The sequence below is a fragment of the Lampetra planeri genome, chromosome 10 (genome assembly GCF_965212315.1).
Source record: "Lampetra planeri chromosome 10, kcLamPlan1.2.h2, whole genome shotgun sequence".
NCBI classification, from domain to species: domain Eukaryota; kingdom Metazoa; phylum Chordata; class Hyperoartia; order Petromyzontiformes; family Petromyzontidae; genus Lampetra; species Lampetra planeri.
In genome coordinates, this window is record NC_136116.1 from 9625840 (window position 1) to 9649202 (window position 23363).

Sequence of the window (23363 nt, forward strand, 5' to 3'; positions counted from 1 at the left end):
TAGAAAGTTCATTCTCATTCGGCGTTTTGTCTTCATTCATTAGAATGTTCATTCTCATTCGGCGTTTTGTCTTCATTCATTAGAATGTTCATTCTCATTCGGCGTTTTGTATTCATTCATTAGAAAGTTCATTCTCATTCGGCGTTTTGTCTTCATTCATTAGAATGTTCATTCTCATTCGGCGTTTTGTATTCATTCATTAGAATGTTCATTCTCATTCGGCGTTTTGTCTTCATTCATTAGAATGTTCATTCTCATTCGGCGTTTTGTCTTCATTCATTAGAATGTTCATTCTCATTCGGCGTTTTGTCTTCATTCATTAGAAAGTTCATTCTCATTCGGCGTTTTGTCTTCATTCATTAGAATATTCATTCTCATTCGGTGTTTTGTATTCATTCATTAGAAAGTTCATTCTCATTCGGCGTTTTGTCTTCATTCATTAGAATGTTCATTCTCATTCGGCGTTTTGTCTTCATTCATTAGAATGTTCATTCTCATTCGGCGTTTTGTCTTCATTCATTAGAATGTTCATTCTCATTCGGCGTTTTGTCTTCATTCATTAGAATGTTCATTCTCATTCGGCGTTTTGTCTTCATTCATTAGAAAGTTCATTCTCATTCGGCGTTTTGTCTTCATTCATTAGAATATTCATTCTCATTCGGTGTTTTGTATTCATTCATTAGAAAGTTCATTCTCATTCGGCGTTTTGTCTTCATTCATTAAAATGTTCATTCTCATTCGGCGTTTTGTCTTCATTCATTAGAATGTTCATTCTCATTCGGCGTTTTGTCTTCATTCATTAGAATGTTCATTCTCATTCGGCGTTTTGTCTTCATTCATTAGAATGTTCATTCTCATTCGGCGTTTTGTCTTCATTCATTAGAATGTTCATTCTCATTCGGCGTTTTGTCTTCATTCATGAGAATGTTCATTCTCAATCGGCGTTTTGTCTTCATTCATGAGAATGTTCATTCTCAATCGGCGTTTTGTCTTCATTCATTAGAATGTTCATTCTCAATCGGCGTTTTGTCTTCATTCATTAGAATGTTCATTCTCATTCGGCGTTTTGTCTTCATTCATTAGAATGTTCATTCTCATTCGGCGTTTTGTCTTCATTCATTAGAATGTTCATTCTCATTCGGCGTTTTGTCTTCATTCATTAGAATGTTCATTCTCATTCGGCGTTTTGTCTTCATTCATTAGAATGTTCATTCTCATTCGGCGTTTTGTCTTCATTCATTAGAATGTTCATTCTCATTCGGCGTTTTGTCTTCATTCATTAGAATGTTCATTCTCATTCGGCGCCACGTGGCCGTGCATTCTTGGGGCAGATGCCTTACCCGCTGACTTGGACGAGGCAAATGTGTTTACGAGCATGTTGAGGTTTGATCATCGGAGAGCCGCTGATTAAAGCGTGCGTACGAGCGTTTAAATTCAGTTATTTGTTTTTTTATTTATGCTCCGTTGTCAGTCCCCTTTCAAAATTTCTCCCTTTTTCTTTTGCCCCTCCCCCCCTCACCGGAAAATCGATCGGCTCCGTTTAAGGACAGTAATTATAAAATGATCCCTGCTAATAATGCTACGTTGTTGGATCTTGAATGATCCGCCAAAGCACGTTTAGGAAATCGCACGACCTCCTCGCTTGTGCCACATTTATCAGCTACGCTTTTTGCAGGGTTAAATAAAAAAGAATAATGATGATAAAATAGCATTCATTATAAGGTAATGGCACTAAATATACAAATTCAATTTGCCGTAAGCAACATTCATAATGAACACATTATGTACGAACGTATGGGAATGTCTAAGGGAGAAGTCGTTTATATTCAGTTCAACATGTTTATTTAACCAGGCGAGGGCCCAGCAAGAGTCATTATTTCTCAGGTATGGAAATCCATGGAATCACAGATGTAGAGTATAGTGTAGGGGGAAAAGTATTTAATTTTTAACAAACCCATTTGTGAAATATTTTCAAACTTGAGACTAAGCCTGACATGTCACACAATGGCCCGACGTGGTCAGTAATTGAATAGCATGTTCTTTCCCACCGGGATTTTATTTCCACAGCCAATTTCAATTGTTAGCATCGCACACACACACACACAATCGTGTATTCATGTTCACATTACGTGTGCGCTATATACATATCGTGCAACTAAAACACAAATGTGTTCAAAGCTGTTTTGCAGAGCAATATATATGCATATATTAGACACAGTACAGCAAGTAGGTTTTCGCTGCGAGCGATTTGTGCAGCATTTGGCATGCCTTGCTTGTGCGGATTGTCTTCAGGCACTGCCAAGCTGAAGCAAAAATGTTCAATAAATATTGTTTAAACGTTCAAAAAAACCAGCAAGCTATTGTTGCCAATTTAGGTTTAGACTCCGTGAGGGCATACTCTTTGGTTTTTTCGGTAAAGTCACGTAGGTATAAAATAAAATAAAATAGATCACGACGTTTCGGGCGCAACACACTTCCGTTAAGGCATTTCTGGGGTGAACGAATACATGATCAATACTATATTTCTTTTAAATATATAATCGCGATGAAATCGGATCGTGTGCAAGAGCTAGGCGGATTGTCACGATCGGCACGACCAAGAGGTCGGGTGACCGCTTGCAGGAAGCCTTCATCGAGCAGTGGATGGCTGCTGCTGATCATCAAAAGTGTGAATAATTAATCAATGGGAGAGTACTTACGTCGAAATCGTTCCAGAGGCCTCCTTCCTTCAGCATCGTAGTGTTCCTTAGCGACTGTGGAATGAGAGCGGTGTGGGGGGTAGAATGAGAGGCATTGGTGGGGAGAGAGGCAGAGCGGGAGATGAGAAGATAATTAGATGATTCAACATCAACAAGAACAAATAACTTGGTGAAACTGCAGATTAACCAAACGTACGCCACTGAAAAAAACTGATTTTACACTGAACATACTTGCAACAGTTTCATACTTTTTCCTCACTCTCACTTTACACATGCAATACATTGATATTTAGGATACATACGATGAAACACACGCACACGCACGTGCCCGCGGTATACACGATGGCATGCCGTGCCGCCACTCTTCACAACACGACACACGGATGTCCTGACACTTTTCAGGTCGGTTGCTCTGATGGTTCTGCAGGGGTGGAAACGGCAGTTGACGTGGGCCGCTCTCGGACGAACGGGTTCCACAGCAGCAGCACTTCCATATTTAATTTTGATCGTTGCGGATAGAGAAGACGGGCATGTGATGACGCATAGACTCATTGACAACAAATTAATATCCCTACGCTCATGATACTTGCATAATGCCGTGCGCGTAAGAATCATGCTTAAACGGTGACAAGTTATAGTGGAATGCTAATGTCGATGTTTATGCTCGTGAAGTAAACGTAACTTATTAAAAGGTGGGGGGGGGGGGGGGGGGGAATAATGGTGAGCAAGACAAAATATGTTATAGAACATTTTTTTTTTCTAAATATCGACACTGTAACTGTGACAATTAATTTAATGGCTCCAGGGAATTGATGAATGTATCTTGCCTCGAGCAAACTATACCAAATGTTGTGGTTAAGAAATAAACATTAAAAAAATATTTGTTCCTTCATTATAAAGACATATTTTATGTTCAACATCCATTGGACCTCTTGGAACTATGTTGTCTAACAGCATTTGTTTAGGAAAACACTCCGTGGACTGGTTTTGACCTTTTGGGTCTCATCAGTAGTCAGGCTTGTTAAACCAACACTGTAATGCTGTTGGATGTTAAATGCACAAGCCATGCATTTCAGTGATGGGACTCGTCAATGCCAAAAATAACACTGCATAGATACCCATTATAATGACTCATTATAAAACAACTACAGTAGTGGTAAGCTCGTTGAGATTCACTGGTGGGGGTTATGCCTATTGGTTGTATGGTTTTCAATAATAGCTTGTTGAATATTCCAGGCTTTAATAAATGGTAGAATAAATAAGCAGTTTCAGAGCCAATCAGCCGAATTAGGCAAATTATTGGGTTTAAGAGAAATCCATTCGTAATTAAAATTGTTCACAATAAACGCACTTGATAAACTTCCAAATTATTTCTCATTCATGGAAATAAAAATCAGTGGAGCGATATGAGATTGCAAGACAAATGTACAAATAAATCAACTTATACCCATTGATTTATAGACTGGAATTTATTTTAATAAACAGATATAGACTTGTATCTGTTTATTTGCATGTTACCAACAGTGCTCATTTGGCAAGCGGTGTTTGCTCAGTTTGGTTTCCTCACTAAATGACTTGGAACCCATTCCATGACAATACGCCTCTTGTAGGCGGCCCGTTCTCCCGTGTTCAGCAGCTCGTGCATCGTGACAGGCAGCAGATGGACCTCGCAGCAAAGCGCGACATTCCATCCCTCTTGGGCAGGAGCCGTGACATTCGCGTGCCGCTCGAGTTCTGAGTAGCGGGAGCGTACCGGCTCGTTAGCCGGTTCCAGGTGGCTCACTCTCGCACGAGGAGCGCCGGGCGCGACCACGCTTCACTGCTAGAGGGCGGAGCGGCACGGGAGGGGGTGGGCGAGGAGGGGGACCGTGGCTCGAACTATCACTGAGACCGTGGAGGCTACGGCTGCTTGGATTGTCAGAAAATAACGCCAGGAGCGAGAGTCACATTCGCCCCCCCCCCCTACTCACCTTGCCCCCACTGGGCCCGCCCACGTGGACAGTTGTGGCCTCTGCCCAACATCACGTGGAGTTGCTCCTCTCCTCTTGCGTTTGTGTTCACAGGTCGATACCAGATTATCAACCACGTGATCGTCAGGAGCAAGTCACGAAGTGCCTCGTGGAGCTCCCGGTGGTCGCAGTGAGCGAGCTCACCGGGGAGGGCTCCACACCTCGCAGAAGAGGTTACCCAGGTCAGGAGTAAGGCACGTGACTAGTGTGACAGGTATAGGCGGCTGTTGTGTGCCAGGTGTGAATACATTTACTGGGTCACCCACCTGCACAGACCCGGCTGGAATTAAGCCCCGTTACCTGGGAGACTCAAGTTTACAACATGCTGTCACGGCAATGTCAGGCTACTCTTCGCGTTTTAGACGATTCGTCAATTCAATCAATCAAATCGACGAAAAATTGCAAACGACAAGTTTGTGGTCGATTATTTGGGCCCTTAGACAATTGGCAGCCACCAAGAAATCCTGCCTCCCGAAAGCAGGAAAGCCACCTACAAGTGATGCCCAACATTGCGTGCTGGTGATGCCAACGACGTCACCAAACCATGCCCATCGCCTCCCATTCCAGTGGCAAGCAACTGAACAGATATTATCAATTTTGTTTCAAATACATTTTTGTTTGTTATCCGATTAGCAGAGGAATGGAACCGACGGTGACCGGTAGAGGAATCGATTATTAAAATAATCATATATATTATATCCCAGCTCCACACTCAGGGTCGCCGTCTGACGTCTTCACACTGGATACGCCTGCTCAGGTGTCGCACTTGAACAGAGGGAATATCCGCTGCCACGTGTCAAGTGGAGTGCCGCTCCTAAAGATGCTCTCAGCAGGGCGCTTCGGTGGCGAAATGTTAACTACCTCGCCTGGTATACAGGAGTTTGTGAGTTCGATCCCGACCCTAATGCCTGTTCTTTATTTGGAGTTTGCGTGTATCTCTCCCCGTGGGTCACGTGGATTTTTCTCCGGGTTCTCCGGTTTGTCCCTCCACATTTAGAAACATGCGTTCAGAGTGTATTTGACTGCTATAAAATGCCACGTAAGCCAATTGGTTGAGCGATCATTTGTGGCCAGGTCGCTTCTGAAAAAAGAGCCAATAGCTCAGTGGTGAAATGAAAAGTTTAGTTTGAATGTAATGTGGCGATGTCACTGAAAACGGTGCCGCTGTGACCTCGCGCGCTCAGCGTTTCGGTTGCCCTGCTCGCTGCTTCCTACTCACAGCCAGGTCAACCCTATTTCCATTTCCCATTTAAATCTCATGTTTTTTTTCCACCCATCAATTCACGTGTCTGGGTCATCGAAACAAGGTTTTTAAGACTTCATGGTGCAATTTTCTTTCTACACATTATGAGAAGTGCTGCCTGATGCTCATATTTTAAATTAAATGCATTTTATTTATATAGCTTCTGAAATGTCAATGCGTCCCCGTTCTTTAAAGGAACATTGTCCGCCACTCATTTCCATTCGTGATCATATTCCAGTTGCAGAATTTCCACATTTCTATGGCAGGCTACAAATATAACCATTACATAAGTGATCTTCTCCAGCAAGGTGCTGTTCACCAAATACGATTCAATGTAATAACTCCAAAACCCGTAACAATGGGCTGAACTGAATGGATTAGGATTTCAACTCGTGCATTGCGACGATAACAGCGATTTAGGGAGTGAGCCAAGCAAAATAATTTAAGCCCACAAAAAAGTACTATTGTCTTTTGCATTACACTCTGCTAGTCTATCTCTGAGTGCATGGTTTTACATTCTACAAACCCATTCCACAATAAATCTCTCCAGGTCTTCAGCTGAATGAATTTGGTTCACTGGTAATGGAGACCGTACATTGCAAGTGTGTAGGACAATACTTAAGTAAATTAGAACTTTGGGCTGACTCTGCCTTATGAGTGAAAGTAATACAGCTCCTGCCCACATTTATGGCGGTGCAAATTCAACCATTTAGGTTGTCAGATTTTCCTAGTTAAAAGCATAGACTTAGCAATATATTTGTACCCACAATTTAAGCTATGTAGTCTTTACAGAACATAATTAGAATGGATATAAATAACTCATGCACAATCGTCTTTGTGCATCAGATATACCACAGCCCGTTTTAGACGTGGCGGATGAGTAGCACAGTTGTTAGCACACTGTGCTACGAACCCAGTGACCTGAGTTAGATTCCCGACGTTGGTTAACGTCAGTGGCGAATTGAGATCTGAACTGATCCTGGGCCACCAAACCTCCACCAACGTGGACTGACCAGCACGGTGAAATATGGCCAAACATCCTCCATGACCAAAATTCATGGGGAGGCCTTCATCCAGCAGTGGATTGAAAATCGGCTGCAATGATTATTACTACCTTTATCTGTTACCATTTTACATAATGCCCGAAAGAACCCAGTTATTAGTACACATGTTGTGGGAGTTTTCATCGCTTGCACTTCTCTCACACGCTCACCAAATGCAAATACAAAGATCCCCCGTATAGCCTGAACAGACTGTTGGGGCAAGTGCTGTTAGCTCGCAGCACATATGAAGGCCGGCACTGCACATGAAGGGGTGGGTGGCCAGCACTACCTCCCCAGGGACCATATTTACACATTGCACTAGGTACTCATTTGAGGCCGAGTCGACCGAGGGGAGACCCAGGAACCGATCAAATAATCGTCACCGGTGTTGGCCGTGAGCGGGAATCGAACTAGGGTCGCCGGGTTCGTAGCGCAGCGCGCGCCAACCACTACACCCACCGCTCCTCACCTCACCAAACGCGCGCGCGCGCACGCACGCGCACGCACACAGAATCAGGACAGCGAGGACACCGTCCACGTGGGGATCGATCCCCTCCCCCCCCCCGGAGTGCAAGGGACATCCTCTGCGCACGACTGGCGGTTTAACCAATTGGCCGAGCGCTCCACGCCCGGGGCTCGCGCGCTTCCCCGCAAGCGCCGCGTCGCTTAGCGGCACCGCGCCTCTGGATTACGGCGTCTAATTGGGCGATCGCGAGCGGCTTGACGTCCTCATCACGCGGGAAGCGCGGTGCCGATCGGCTTCCCGGGTGTCCCGAGGAGGTTGGAAAAGTCGATGCGGATCGGAGCGCGGCGAGTCCAATAAGAGGACTGCCATTCATTTGCCTCGGAACGGTGCGGTGCCGCCTTCAATCCCATCGAGCGACGGTGACCGCACGCACTCTCTTCGTGCTGCATCGCTGGATGTCGTCTAAATGCGATGCACGCGTGCACGGCTCCCTCCGCCCCCTATGCCGCGGAGTATCGATAGATGTACGAGATGTCGTCATTTCACTGTTGGATGAGGGCCCTCCCCACGACGTGTCGACCAAACTGCACCACGCTGCTCGGTATGCTTTGAAGGCAGGGAACATATACACGGGGGCATCGAAGCACTGTACAAGAAAATCATTAATTTGATGCACTGCACTCTGGCAAGCACGCATCCCTTGCAGCCGACAACAGCTGTTATGCATGTCGTTGCCCATCTATCCAACCTCGACTCTGTATAGCTTCTCAAATCTGATTAGTTTGGGCACATCCCAGGCAATTTGGTTACAAGGCTAGTACATGCATACGTTAATTTGTGCTGTGCCCATGTGCAATTCTACATATTAATATGGGCACAAATACATGAATCATTATTATTTCCAGCCAGTCTATTCCGTGCTGGATGAGGTGTCCCCTCCGCATGCTGTCGTTGCAATCCCTCACGACGATCCTGCTACGCCACAGTCCATCTCACTCGCTACACATGAGCTGACCTAAAAGAAAACACCTCGCAGCAGCTGAAGCATTCAAGAAGTTGTGGTTTAACCGCAAACTGCGAACCGTCGCCGACACGCAAACTCGCGAGGGCACGTCCAGTCAAGATATCAGTTCCCCCCTTTCCTTACAACAACCAGCGCACTCCTACGGCCGTAGTCTCAAGCGCGTCATCACAATTCCACATCCTAATGGCAGGAGCACAGCATCCGTGGACTTGCCCAGGAGATTCCACGGTTCTCACGAGATGGCGAACATCCCTGCAGCATGGAATATAAAAAAAAAAACTCGCTGCGGAAATCAACAACCCGACAAACAGCGAACGCTGCGACATGTCACGCAAAGCCTAAACAATAACACACATCTCCCGTGTCGCCTTAACAGACTATCGGAGCAAAATACTGTTAATCGAGCACCTATGAAGGCCGGAATGGCACACGCGGGGTGGGCGTGGGGAGGGGGATTGGCAAACACCACGCCCGGCCGCCTTTGTCCTAAACAATAATAACAGCAGCAGCAGCACAAAAACAAACGCGGCGTGCTGTTTTAAGAGCCACGCGCCGCGCGGAATGTTTTTTTTCTTCCGCGGACGCCGCCGGGTGCGTCGCTGTTTACAGAGCGCGAGACCCACGCAGGCAGCTGCTGCTGCCGCTGCTGCTGCGCTCTTTAAAACGAGCGATCGGATTTCACTTCGAGCGGCGCGAGCAGGAGCTGTACGGCCCTGCTGCCACAAACCGCACGTGGATTTCCAGCCTCCTTGCACGCGCTTTGGTGTGGCCGAAGTTCGGATAGGCACGCCGTGTTATCGTTTTTTTTTTTAAACATTCAAATCAATTGGGAAGTGGCTCACGGATTCGCAGCAGTGCTGAAGTAGCACTGACAAGACTTCTGGGGTATGGATCTGAGCCACCCGTGATGAAATGGAATTCTCAGAGCGATGGTTTACGAAAAAAAACCTAACCTGGAATGACCACCACACAAAAATACAACCCATCATGGTTTTCATATTAGATTTTTTTTTAGATCACAAGTACATTAACAAAAAAAATTACGTAGGTTTCATTGCCATATAATAGAACATATCTACGTGAAGGCACCTCAAAAGTAGTTATGTACGCATCGTCTAGGATGAAGCGATGCACTCACTACTTTGCAAGAGTTCCAAATTGACCCCTTTGTATCATGACCATGGCACCAGACAGCTCAAATTGTAAATGGGGAAACAGACAAAACGGTAAGAAAGAAAACTACTTTTTTGGTGTAATTCAATTGTGTCACTGGGTTGTATTCAAGTGCTGTTCCTCTCGTACAAACATTCTCTTGACTCATCCTGGCAGGAAGGAAGCAGAGTTTATTCAACACGTTTTCTCGGAGGACCTCTGTGCACTGCCGTGCGAGTGTGTGCGATTGGGCTCGTTGTTTTAAACGCACTCGAACTTGTCAGTCATCTCGGTCAGTTCCCCCATGACAACCGGCGCCAGTGACTTCTTGCCAGCGCGAGACTTTGACAACTTCGCGTGGGCCTCAAAGTGCACTGAGCCTGGCACAAGCACTGCGGTGACGTCACCGTCACCTATTGGCGAACAGAAGCTGTTCTCCTCTCGTTGCAAAAGTTGATGATGCAACCAAAAATGAGAAGACACAAACAGCTTTTATCTCGCGGCTGCGTGTCCCGAGTTCGTCTGACAAAAGCACCTAAGCGTCATTTAATTAATTCTAGATTTAAAGTTTTCGTGACTGCAAGGGTCTATACTCTTTGGTTTTTTGGTAAAGTCACGTAGGTAAAAAAAAAGAAAATAAATAAATTAAATCACGACGTTTCGGAGGCAACACAAGCTTCCGTCTTCAGGTGGAACCGTCACAGCAAAATTACTGTATCAAGTGAAGAGAGCTCTAAGAGACACGAGATTACATGCAGGTCATTTAATTACCGAAAATACTTTATTATTACCGTCTGACGTCCCTTTAGAGCCCACGAGCGATGCCACTGGACTGACGTAGTATTGGAAAGATGCATGGGAGTTATCTCGTTCTATAGGAATGTTGAAATTCTGACAGTGAAGATCGCGCTGCCCTAGGTTTACGTTGTATGTGCAAAGGTAAGTGGTTTATTACTTGGATCGGGTCTTTCTGTAGTATTCACTCTCGGCTCACCGCCATATATTGCTTACACCGCTGTATTTACCAGGAGCATTCCGTGTGTATGGTTACTTTGACCTGGACAACCAAACTGCAGCTCCAACCCTTACCATTGCTGCCCATCCTGCTTTGCATGTGACTTTTTTTGTTGAAATTAGACAAACCGCTGCATTGGCCAGAAACCTTAAAGTTGTTATTTTAAACTTGATTTGGCGCTTGTTATTTTACTTTGATCTGGACGCCCGACTGCTTAAAGAATGTGTTTTGCACAAACCCACCCCGACAGTTTGAAGGTCGATGCCCCGCTCATATTGATACAACCCAAAAGCAAAACAATTTACGACAAGCTTTGTTTGTGTGAATTATAGCCCAAATAAGGTCGCAACGGTCTTTGTTTTACCTGATTCCAGGTGGCAACAGTGGGGGATTGAACGAGACGACGTTGATAAGAAAACACAAAGACAAAGATCCCCCGTATCGCCTTCAACGGATTATTGGGGCAAGTGTTGTTAGCGAGCAGCAACTATGAAGGCTGACACGGCGCACTAAGGAGTGGGCGGCCAGCACTACGCCCGACCGCCGTTGTCTATCCAGTGTCGATGTTTACACACCGTACCATGTACTTATTTGAGGCTGAGTCGACCTAGGGGAGGTCCAGAACCGGTTCAGATAAACGTCACTGGTGTTAACTGTGAGCAAGAATCGAACTCGGCTCGCCGGGTTCTTAGCGCTGCGCGCTAACCGCTGCACTACCGCTCCCCACAACAACAACACACACACACCCACACACGTGAAGCCACCTGCTGTTGGCAACCAAACCTCAAAAACAGGCCGCAGCCCGACAAGGCGCTCTCTAGACGAGCTCAGCACAATTATCAAATCAGTGCTTGGCCCGGCCGTTGTAAATCGTTGACGGGTTGAACACATTTAAACGCGCAAGGAGGAGGAGGAGGAGGCTTCCTCGCATTCATGAAATGTGTCAAGATCATAAAGCTGAAGCTTTATAGCACAGCCGACCTTGATTGGAAAGGTCTAACGCGTTTGGCATCAGAGTGGAGAGTGCCAGTGCCCTATTATGTGCCGTCGCTTCCGAGCGCATTGTCGACAAATGTGTTATTGTCTACTAAGCGGCTCTAAACTAGAATGTAAATGCACAGGTGACCACAGATGGGGCTGCAGCAATTGTACTATGGATTGTACCGGAGTGACATCCTGGCAAGGAGATTGGTTGTTTTTCTTCTTACGTAATTTTCGGCTCTAAAAACGTCTCAAATCATAAAACCGATACAAACTCGTTGGTTCTTTCGGTAAAGCCACGTAGGTATGAAATAAAATAAATCACGACGTTTCGGGCGCAACACAAGCAACGCCCGAAACGTCGTTATTTATTTTATTTCATACCTACGTGACTTTACCGAAAGAACCAAAGAGTATGGATTCCTGCAGTCACGAAAGCTTCAAATCAAGATTAAACCAATGCAAGCTATAGATACAGAATATTTGTCGAGAGGTTGACACACACACTCGGAATATGGTCTATGAGTACAATGTCTTAAATGTTCGCAGGTGCATTGTGTGTGTGTAGATTATAATATTCAGCTATTTGTAAATCCACTGATGGATGAAAGCCTCCCCATACTGTGTCAATCATTGGGGTTATTTGACAGATGTTGGTGAAAGTTGGTTTAGTTGGGCCCGGATTGGTTCAGATGTCACTCGCCAACGATATGAACCGTCTGGAAAGTACTCGGATCACACACCAGGTTCAGACCACGAATCAATCTGCCACCCCCCCCCCAAAGCTGCGTTGTATGTAGCCTTACCTGGCTCACGCAAACAACACTTGTTTCCCTCCACCAGTCTACGTAGCTATACGGCCGATATCAGCGTCTGTATATATGTGTTGGGCATACAAATCACATTTGTTCCAATATCAAATAACACCACGAAGGGTGTTCCCACTCGCAGGGGGGTCTCACCTCGCCGAAGAGCCGGGTCTTAGTGCACACACTTGTAACGACTGGGCATTCTTTTCAAGCTCGAGCAAAGCAAACATTAGAAGGCTCTGCTCGTGTGGGGCTCAGCTGGGGGTGCCTTGGAGCAAAAGGTGAGCGGGCAACGATCCTCGTTTCTAGACTCGTGCGCTGGCAAGAACATCTGCTGCAAATGTAACGTCATGTACAGCCCATTATGAATTCACTTCTGGATCAAAGACCCCCACCCCCTGATGCAATGTGTCAGAAAAGTGTATTGGTTTGGCCATGTTTGTTTGTTGTAGTACAGAGTTAGACTGATGGCCTTAATCTAAGTTGTCTTGTGGTTGTTGTTGTTGTTTGACTTGCATCCCACTGGGATTTTTGCACACAGCGTTGGTGTGCAGTGTTTTTTCTGCAATATTTTGCGGTCTTTTCTTGGATTTTCTGATTGCACTTTAAAATGTTTTCTTGTTCATGTTTTTGTTTTTTGTTTGTTGCGGTTGCACCCGATTCAAGAGCCGAATGGCTCACAGGGCTATACCTAATAAATGAACTTGATGTTTCACCATATTTCACCACGCTTGTGATTGCTGGCTGGTGATAGCGGGAGGGCGGAGGCGGAATAGATAATGATCTCTCCGCCACTGATGTTAACCACCGCGGCTGCAAATGTTTCACTCAGGATTCATAACGCGGCGCACGTCAGCCACTGCGCCGCCACTCCCAACTCGGCATACGGGACGTGCCTTACCCACACACCGCCAATATTGAGTGCACAATCGTTGTCACTGTGAATTCAGAGCGTTCAACGTTTGCCCAAGATACATCGACTCAGTTGAGTCGGCAAGTGATATCTGAACTCCGACCGGACACCACACTTCCCCCCCCCCCCTTCACCAAACCACACTGACCAGAATGGTGAAGTATGGTCAAACGACTGCTGTAACATGATGCCGAGTAAAGTTGGTTTCGTTGCCCCGGTTCGTGTGAAACGACCACATCGGGTGCTCTCACCACGAAACAATGCGTCTATTCATTTCACCTGGCAGCGACTATAATACGTTGTGTTTTCCCCCCACCCACCCACCCACCCACTCCCTCTCGTTCCAGAATACACAACTGACATGAAAATAACTATTGCTGCCATTCCTAAAATAATGTGATAGCACTGACAGAGCAATTGGACCCCTTGCGGTGACCCTACCCATCATTTCACGTCACCTGGTGGAATTATCCTTTTTTGTTTTCACTCAAACACCACCTATACCCCTCCCCCCCCCACCTCGGTCACGCAATTCTGGAAAACAAACGCCAGAAATCGTTGCTTCGCGGCCTAAAATTGGCGGGCCACGGCGCAGCTGTAGTCACCGGTCAGTGTCCCACGGGTCGCGGCTCACGCTTGTAAAGCCGGCGCGGCGGAGGCAAGAGTTGACGATCACGCCAATTGTGGTGACACTCCCGCACCTGCTGGATTGGGAAGCTACTGGAGCTCGTCATTAGGTAGCCACTGGAACATTGCACTTTTAAATCTAGATTAAAAACTCGCTTCTTTAGAACTGCTTTTTTGTGTTTAGATTGTTGTCCTCCCCCCCTCGCCGCACCACCGATCAGCGCAGTTGGCTACTTATGGTGCGAAAGACGTTTTACGTAGATGCGTACATTGATTTTCAAATTGGTCAGGAAATTGCAGTAAAGCAAGCGGGTTCATACACCCATCCGTGCGTACTTTTGCATCCATACATCCCCTCGTGTGTATGTGTGTGCGTGTTGTCCACGTGTTACTCTGGCTTCCTGCTCGTGAGTAAGGTGGTCATCTGTTACGATGGAATGTAGAGAATGAGTCTCGATGACCAGCGAGCCTTGTCTGGTTAAATAATTGATAATTATTGTTGACTTAGCGTTCGACTTCATAGACAGGGCCACGTGCAGTTAGCGGGTCTCTTCAAAGTGATCAGATGTGGGGCGTGATGTCATCTTAGCAGTAGCCTCTTGCCTGGTGACCTCAATCCCATCTGCCAACGATGCTCTGAGTCTCTCCTCTATTGTTTTTCTTTCCGCAGCCACCATCTGTTCCACCCTCCATCCCCCACTTCGTTCATGGGCTGTCACCCCCCTCCATCCCCAAATAAAACCCTGCATGCACGGACAAATATCCCCCGTATAGCCTTAATAGACTGATGGTGCAAGTGTGGTTAGCGAGCACCTATGAAGGCCAACACGGCACTCGAGGGAGTGGGTGGCCAGCGCCACACCCGGCCAGCCTTAGTTTCCCCAGTGCTGATATTTACACACTGCATCAGGTACTCACTTAAGGCTGAGCAGGAGTCTAACTCGGGTGGCCGTGTCCGTAGCGCTGTCCGCTAACTACCGTGTGCCACCGCTCCCCATGCACAGCACACACGCGTGTCCACACGGGGTTGGATGCGCACGCCACAAGAGTCGCTCCCACCGAGCGAACAAACAGCCGCGTGCAGCGCTCTTTCCCTGCTGCCTTGCGTCTCGCTCCCACGTGGAAGAGGCAGAGAAAGCTATTAATCCAATCGCTGAATAACCAGATGCGTTGTGTGTGCGGGTTACTCGATTTGCCTCTCCACCGCCACCTCCCAACTTGAGTCGCACTGTTGTACGCAATAATTGTACGTGGAATCAGGGCAAAGCGACCGCCAAATTAGAAAACGAACTGGCGGAATGAATAGCCGCGGTATTCACGCTGTTGGCAGTGCTTCTGTGGCGGGGTCGGATCTGAGACTGGGGCGATGGGGGGGGGCCAGGTGGGAGAGAGGCATGTGACCCACCTGACTTTGCTGCCAGTGCGCCGAGATCTCGACATTTCCACGTCGCGCCAGGACAATGCCCGCGCGAAGCAACAACGAAACCCGTCGCCATGGCACGGATGAGCGTTCAGCAATAACAAGCAATTATTCAATTAGACAGCGGATGATACGTTAAGTAAACATGCCATCGTAAAATAAAATGCTCACTTAATTACCAGGCACTCGTATTTCACATCCTCAGCAACAACTACAGGCACTCGTATTTCACATCCTCAGCAACTACTAACAAGCGCACGTGACACAGCGCTAACACGTCGAGGTGTTCACAAACGTGCACATCGTGCGCGCGATGGGTGACGAGGAAGTTGTTCTAACAAAAAATGTGGCTCCACAGGGTGTGCAAAAAATTAACTCCGTAAAAACAAAGTTTTTCACTATAAATCCTTTATATGCGTGGCGGCTAGAGTCCTCTCGTCCTCTGGCTTGAGATGGCTGCCACCTATGGGTCAGATGATTGCCTGCCACCATTAAGCAATTGGTAATTAAATATAATTATTTTTTTCCTAAAAAGTGTAAAATTTTTGAATATTTTTTTCACGAAAATAAATTGTCACGCACAACGAGTCTGTGTGCAAAATGTCAGCTCCATTGGATCACGGGGAGTGGGTTAAAAAACGACCAAAAGATTTGCACGGTCGTAAGCGCACAAGCAAGTGAACTTAATATAAAGGATTAAAAAAAAGCGATTGCTATTTTGTGTCGAATATTTTCTCGCGTTCGTTTACACGATCAGCGTATAAATAATCTAAATAATCATCCACATTCAACAGTATACATCCGCCACGCTGTTGTATATTGTTAAATGTGGATGATTATTTAGATAATAAAAAAACGTGCACATATTTGATGGGTCAAAATGTGTTATGCTTTGAGTATCTCTGACACCAAGACGGTGGGTGTAGCGGTTTGTGGTTGTACAGGAGATATGGATACGAATACAAATGTATGTTTATATATAAGCACACATATATACGTGAGAATGTAAAAGTAACCGAGTGGCTCAAGGGACTGCGCCACTGAGATTCTGCGTTCGAATCAGGCCGATAGCCACGTGTTGTTTCACTGATTTTTCAGGCGCAGTGAATGAATTGTCTCAACCTGGTCACACCAAGGACTGCCCGCCCAAATAAAAGTTCACGTTGTTTTATTTTGAAGTCTGCTGAGTTTTGGCCTAGATGTGTAAGGGCGAGTAGTTGTACATACGCGAGGCTATAATATGTCTTAGAGAGGCCTCACGAAGCGATTCAGAAGTAGTTTTCTCGCTGCACTCGATAACATTCAACATAAAGCAGTCCGGCTGATTTATTATCCCGCACTTACTCATTCACTCCAGTCACTCGCCCATCGGCGGTCAGTCCCCCCAGTATCACTCATATCGCTACCACCATGGTGAAAGTCCGCGTGAACTCGTTCATTCAGAGCAAACGCAGCGTGAGATCTCCGCTCCAAATCGGCTGCATCGTCACGTTCTTTCAGAATCCCATCGCCCCCCCCCCCCGACCAACCCGAGTGTCTCTCTCCCCCCTCTTATTCTTTTCAGGCTAATTATTTCCAGAAAAATGCAGCCGAAAACGTTCGTCACACACCGAATTAAAAGCCGGCGGGACTCTACAATTGGTTAATCAATTTTGATTATTCAAATTATTCAAGCGATTTTTTTGATTACTTCTGCAACGCGAGTCGTAGGCCTGCGCGTGTGCAAAACGTGTGCATTCCACTACCGTGCTGGCCATGGTGCTGAAAGCAATGCAGCAGACGGGCCCTGCTGAGCCGGGAAGGGTGCAGGATCGGTTCGGATGTCACGCGGCACTCACGTTTGATCCTGGCCGGCAATCGAACTCATGTCGCCGGGTTCTAAAACCATTGCGCAACCGCTCCACCGACGGCGTAGTACAGTCCAGTATATATATATGCTGCACTTAATATCAGCCTATGCGTGTGCAGCATTAGGAAGGCACAAATTACATTTGTAATTCTTATTAATAATCCCATTCTGCGTAAGTGCTTTTAGTGAGCGCCTGTTAAGGGGTAAAGGTTGCCAGCGCTGAGCGCTTTACATTGCCCGGCCGCCTTTGTCTCAACATTGTTGAGACTTAATGAGTACTCGTTAGGGGCCAATTCGTTCAAGAATAGGGAAAAGGATCGGGCCAGATTACAGACACCAAATGTCACAAAATTTCGTACACGAATTGTAGTAGAATCGATGTCGTGGTTACATACGACGCGACTGCATACGGATTACAAAGACAAAGGGCCTCGCTGTAGCCTTGACCAGAGTGTTGGTGCCAGGACTTTTAGCGAGCACCTATTTAGGCCGCACACAGGGGTGGTGTGGGGCCAGGACCAGGCCCAGTGCTGACGTTCACACACCGTACAAGGTACTAGCTTAAGGCCGAGTCTACTCAGCGGAGGCCCAGGAAAAGCTTGTATTCTTGCCACTGGTGTTAGCCACGCCTGAGAATCGATCCCAGGTCAGGTTCGTAGCGCGGTGCGTTAATCACTACGCCACCGCTCCCCTACACACACACACACGACCACATATACACACACACTGGGTATCTGAATGAATCCATTTATATGTGGCTCATGAACGTCGTTCATGGGTGGTGGGGGGGATTGAAACCATGATGCAGCTGACATGTTGTATATGTTTAATGGCGTCTCTGCTTTCGCAACAACTCTCAGACGCGTATTGAAAATGATGCAAACCTCGTTTAAAGAGCACGAGGCCAATTGTGCATTAGCGTGAGACGCGTGTGCTGCTATGATGCACCACGTTAGGCCTCCTTTGCGTTTAACGTCTACGTTCAACGTTCATTAAATCCCCTCCCCCACATTAGTTGAACCAACGGTTTTGTTTTGATATGTTTTTTTGTTGTTGTTTGTGCATCATCAAAGTACGAGGTCCTTCCAGCCCGACAGCACCCTTACGTGTGCCAGCTTATCGTATCTACGATAGATTGTGTGTGTGTGGGGGGGGGGGTGAAGATGTCTCAAAAGATTCGAACCTATTAATTCCACATCATTTGATGCAGTTTTTAAAGCACAGCTTACCCCACCCCACCACCACCAAAACACTCCGCCGTCCAACTGCGTTCCCCTGCATCTTACTGCCCTCCTATCCCCACGGCTTACCTCTATAGCAACAACCCCAACAACTGTGCGTGCGAGTGTACGTGGGTGTGAGTGTCCAGGGATGGGTGTGGAAAGTGGGGGGAGAGGGGAGGGTTGGGAGGTGGGGTGTTCGGAGGAAGAAGACATGGCCCGTTTGGGAATACGTGAGGTGGGGTGGAGTTGATGGATAAAACATGGCTGTGGTGCTCATGGTTGGTGGTGGTGGTGGTGATGATGATGAAGTGGGAGCACAATTAAGGTGACGGCTGGTTTATTAAAACACCGAGCCAGCTGGTCACCTCTCATCCTCCCCCAAATCCACACGGCCTCGACATAACCCACGCCACTCCCTTAATCCCTTACCCCCCCCCCACACACCTACGCGTAGCACAACCACTCCAATCACCACCCGCTGCCCCCCCCCCCAAACCGCAGAGTCTTAAAGCCCCTCCGGTGGAATGTTTGTTGTGTTTGCTTCGAACACGCAGCGCTGCCCTCTGCGCGTCAACGCATGAGCATTGCAACGTGGAAGGTGGCCGGCAAACGAGACAATTGCGTGCCACAAGTTGTTCCTCCAGAACGTAAAGGCCCCGCGCGCTGAGCAAACTAACGTCGATAGCTCAACGGATGCAGGTACATACACTGCGTGCTGAATGAGCCCATTCCTTTTCTTTTTGTCGCACAGTGCCCAAGGCCATTGTACCGTGTCCGGCCGCGTGGAACATTCATCTGCAATCGGCCACGCGCGTTATGTAAAAAAAAAAGCAGCACACTTATGCGTGCGTGCGCGCGCATGTGTGCGACTAATCAGCCGCGGAACAGGAACCATTGCACGGCATGAAGAGCATTGCGAAAAATCCGCGCGGGCGTTCTGCAAAACGTCGTTTTTCCCGATGCACGCTTTGCGCCGGGCGCCACTTGCCAGCTGCACCGGTCGAGTCGGCAATTCCGCGTGCTCCTCAAGACGTCCCTCCCCCCCCTCGTTCATCACGGAGGGTAAAAACAGGACGCAAGACGCATGCAGAAGCTTTACAGAAACACATAAACACGCAATTATAACGACAACCCCTCCTCTGCCCGGCCGCCCACTCTCTCTCGTCTGCTAGCCGTGTCCTTCCTCAGAGACGTCGGCGACCGTGGCCTTTCTTCCGTTGAACCCTGCCCGTGATATCTACTCGGTCAACTCCGCATTAGGGTCTCCCACAGTTGCACCGATTGTTCAACTTGCTCACGGCGAACTTAATTCGCCGTCTTCCCCGACTTTTTGTGCCTCTTAATTTTTCCCAGTAAAAAAAGAAGAAAAACATTTATATTACGTCTCTTTATTTCGCATTATATGTCCAAGAAACCTAATTACCCTTTCTCGAATTATTTTGTTGTACATTTATGTTATTTTTGTACCTGATAACTACACCGCTAAATTCTGAAACGTGTATGTATATATGCTAACTCTCACCTCCAATAACAGTCTTAAATGAATGATATTCGTAGTACGTATTCGCAATGTAGTCTGCTCGATGTCATGCAGTGCTGGACGAACACTCTCAATCACAGGTTGGTAACGAGGTGAAACTCAGGACCGGTTCAGCTATCACTCGCCCAATAACGATCAGCCGTGACAGGGGATCGAACTGGGATGACCAGGTGCAAAACGCGGTGCTTTAAAATCACAGCCCTGCACCGCACCGCGCCAATTGCATTATGGACTGCATCCAATCAATCGCCATCGATGCTCGCTATGGAAATGCGAGCCGGCGCTGCTCTCCAGCCGCGTGCAACAGAGCAGCTGTAGGATTCTACACTATGAGACCTCCTTTACCAGTGGCAAAATATAGTAGTAGGTTTTTACCCTTTAAACTGGTACAAAACTACTGCAGGATTCTAATAAAGCGGAACCACGCGGAAGGCGCTACCGTGGTCCGAGCGTAAACGCGCGCGTGTAAAACACGGGGAACACGAACGTGGCAATGCGATCAGTGAAGGCGCCGACGATGCAAATCGAGCAACGGTGTTTTTGGAGAATGGCACTCAAAGCGAGGAGCAACCATTAAAGTCATCAACGTGGGCAACGGCGGTCCAATTAAGCCGCTCGCGCGCACAAAGACACGCGTGGAGGGAGCGATTGCATAATAGTCATCACAGCGGAGGTTGATTTCAAATATGTCCTGTACATGGTAAAGTTATTGTCAACAATGCACTGCTGTGGGGTTATTTAGCCATACCTCACCATCGCGGTGACTGGTGACGGCGAGGAGTATACACGGCACGACACACACGTACAATGTAGCAAACGATCAGGCTGCGCTAAATACACATTAAAAGTAACCCCGTCAAAATACGGGTATGTGATCCATACCGTTTTTGCTTAACACGGTCACACATGCAGCGGTCAAATTCAATAGTCCCCTCCGAGTAATATCACTTTTTACCACGCGACGTTCAGTTGTAACAGCGAGACGGTGCAAGACGCGGGAAGGTACCTATGATGTACGAGCACCCTCCAATGTTAAAAGTGGCGCTCCTCCGTTTCATAAACTCTCCTTTCTTGGCGCCTTTATCCGTCATGGTGATGATGATGATGATGGCCGTGACGTTCCGTCGCCGGCGCTCGTGAATGCGATGTCCCGGCGTGAGGCGGCTGCGTCGCGCGGCTCGATCGCGAGTTTGGAGAAACGCGGAGGACGCGCATGGAAATCCCTGTGCGTGTGTCTCCCTGCGCGTGTCTCCCTGGCGCGGCCCCGCGAGTCACAGCGTGCAGAGCGAGCGAGGCGGGCGGGCGAAATCTCACCAGCAACATTGTCCAATAGGGGTGCAGTGAATAACCTCCCCCCCCCTCCCCGCCACTCCTCCACCTACCTAACTCCCCACTCCCCACCAAACATCCAACCACCACCCCCCACCCAAGCCCCCCAGCCCGCATCTGCCGGCACCCAATCTCCCCAGGTCACACAACTCACCTCGACCACCCCCACCCCCCCAGCAAAACCCACCGCAGCCTCCCAGCACTCATTACTCCCCCACCACCACCACCACCCAACCCCTCCAGCCCACATCACCTCCCACCCATCTCCAACCCCACGCACTCCAGAGCTGTGATGATTTGTCACAAATCACGGCCGCTATTAGATTCAAGAAATGATTCTCATTGTTTGTTCGCATCATATTCACAGCCGCATTTGTATGAAGCAACGATCGCATCGTTTGGCGGAGACGTTGCTGCGTAATCGGGAAAGCGTCGATTGGTCACACGCACGCATTGCATCGCGAACCTTAATACCAATTGACACAGGGTGATGCACTGGCAGCTGCAGTTCCAAACAGCAACGATTTCGTCGCATGACATTACACCGAGAGCGCAATGTGTTTGTAATTGGAGGTGGGGGAAAAAATAATCGACAATTAATCGATGCATGGTAGCGCCCCCATTGAACATTGCTGACTGCAGTGGGCGCAGGGGTGCACAAAAAAGGTGGATGGGTGGGGGAAGGGGGTAGGTGAATTGGGAGGTGAGTGAGTGTGTCTGTGTGTGTACACGTGTGTGTTTGTGTGTGTGTGGGGGGGGTAGCGTTTAGCTCCCTGCACTATGAACCCGCCCGCCCGAGTTCGATTCCCGCTCACGGCCGACACAAGTGACGATTATTTGAACCGGTCCTGGGCCTCCCCTAGGTCGACTCAGCCTCAAATTAGTGCCTGGTGCAATGCGTAAATATCGCCACTAGAGAGACAAAGGCGGCCGAGCGTGGTGTTGGCCACCCACCACCTCGTGTGCCGTGCCGGCCTTCATAGGAACAGCACTTGCCCCAACAGTCTGTTCTAAAGGCTATACGGGAGATCATTGTGTTTGTGGAAGAACTAAATCAAATAGGATTCACCCCTAGCAACGCTTGTTCCCAGCACCACGTTTTTTTCCGACGCGGTTTAAATGCGTGTACAAGGTCACGAGAGAAAGAGAAAACTACACACAACATTTTATGCCAAAGAATCTCGATCAATGTCTCGCTGGATCTTTTTCTCTCTCGCTCTCTTTTCTGCCTCTCTCTTTGTGCTCAAAATTTTTTTTTTTTTACAAGAAAAACATCTATGCCTTATGCATGATAATACCTTGTTGCTTCTCCAAGCGTGCACGTGTAGGCCGTAACACACAGCACGTGCGTAGAGCCATTGTCTGTTCATGCGGCAGGATACATTATGTATATTTTGACACAGACACGAGACAATCAATGACCTCAAGCAGCCCTCTAATGATTTGAATAGTTTGGAAATTGAAATATTTCGTTTGTAAGTTAATTTTATAATCAACGGCACGCCTCTCCATGGAGATTTATCTACCTACGGACATCGTTTAACCTGATTAAAATGTGCCAAATGTTAAAGTTGAAAAATTTACTAATTATCCTTGAGGCAAAACCTTTCTGTGAACTGTAGGTTGACTTCAAGGATAGATTCATAAGAATAATAATTATGTGTAGCCCTTTGTCATGCCATTCCTGGATGAAGTCCTCCACGTGCTGTACCGGCAATAGTTATTTTTTTAATATACAGTATTTCCCAATTGGTCAAGGTCGGTTTGTGAAGACATATCACACGCCACCGATGTTGACCATGGCCAGGAATCGAACCCAAGATCTAACTACACCACCAATGTGTATGCCACCAGAATAGCCAGTTTCATAACCAAACTAAAAATAAATATCGTGCTTAAGTCTTAAAGATGCAGAGCAGCGTGCAGTCGAAGGCTCGTGTCTGGATTTTAGTTTAAAATGTAATTTGAGTTAATGGGAAATCTACGTGCAGATGGGGCACGGGTGACGAGCAGGTAGTCCC

The 23363-nt window shown here is 47.4% G+C and overlaps 1 protein-coding gene across 1 annotated transcript in view; it reads right to left on the reverse strand.

The window, feature by feature from the left end:
- The window catches only part of LOC144721141 (dual specificity calcium/calmodulin-dependent 3',5'-cyclic nucleotide phosphodiesterase 1C-like), a 25054-nt gene extending 3776 nt beyond the window's left edge, over positions 1-21278 (reverse strand). The window contains exons 1-2 of the mRNA XM_078598537.1: positions 21020-21278; positions 2700-2753 (exon numbers count right to left, since the gene is read on the reverse strand). Coding sequence (XP_078454663.1) covers positions 2700-2753; positions 21020-21104 — 139 coding nt within the window. The 5' untranslated portion in view covers positions 21105-21278. The remainder of the gene's footprint in view (positions 1-2699; positions 2754-21019) is intronic.
- Between the last annotated feature and the right edge of the window lie 2085 nt (positions 21279-23363).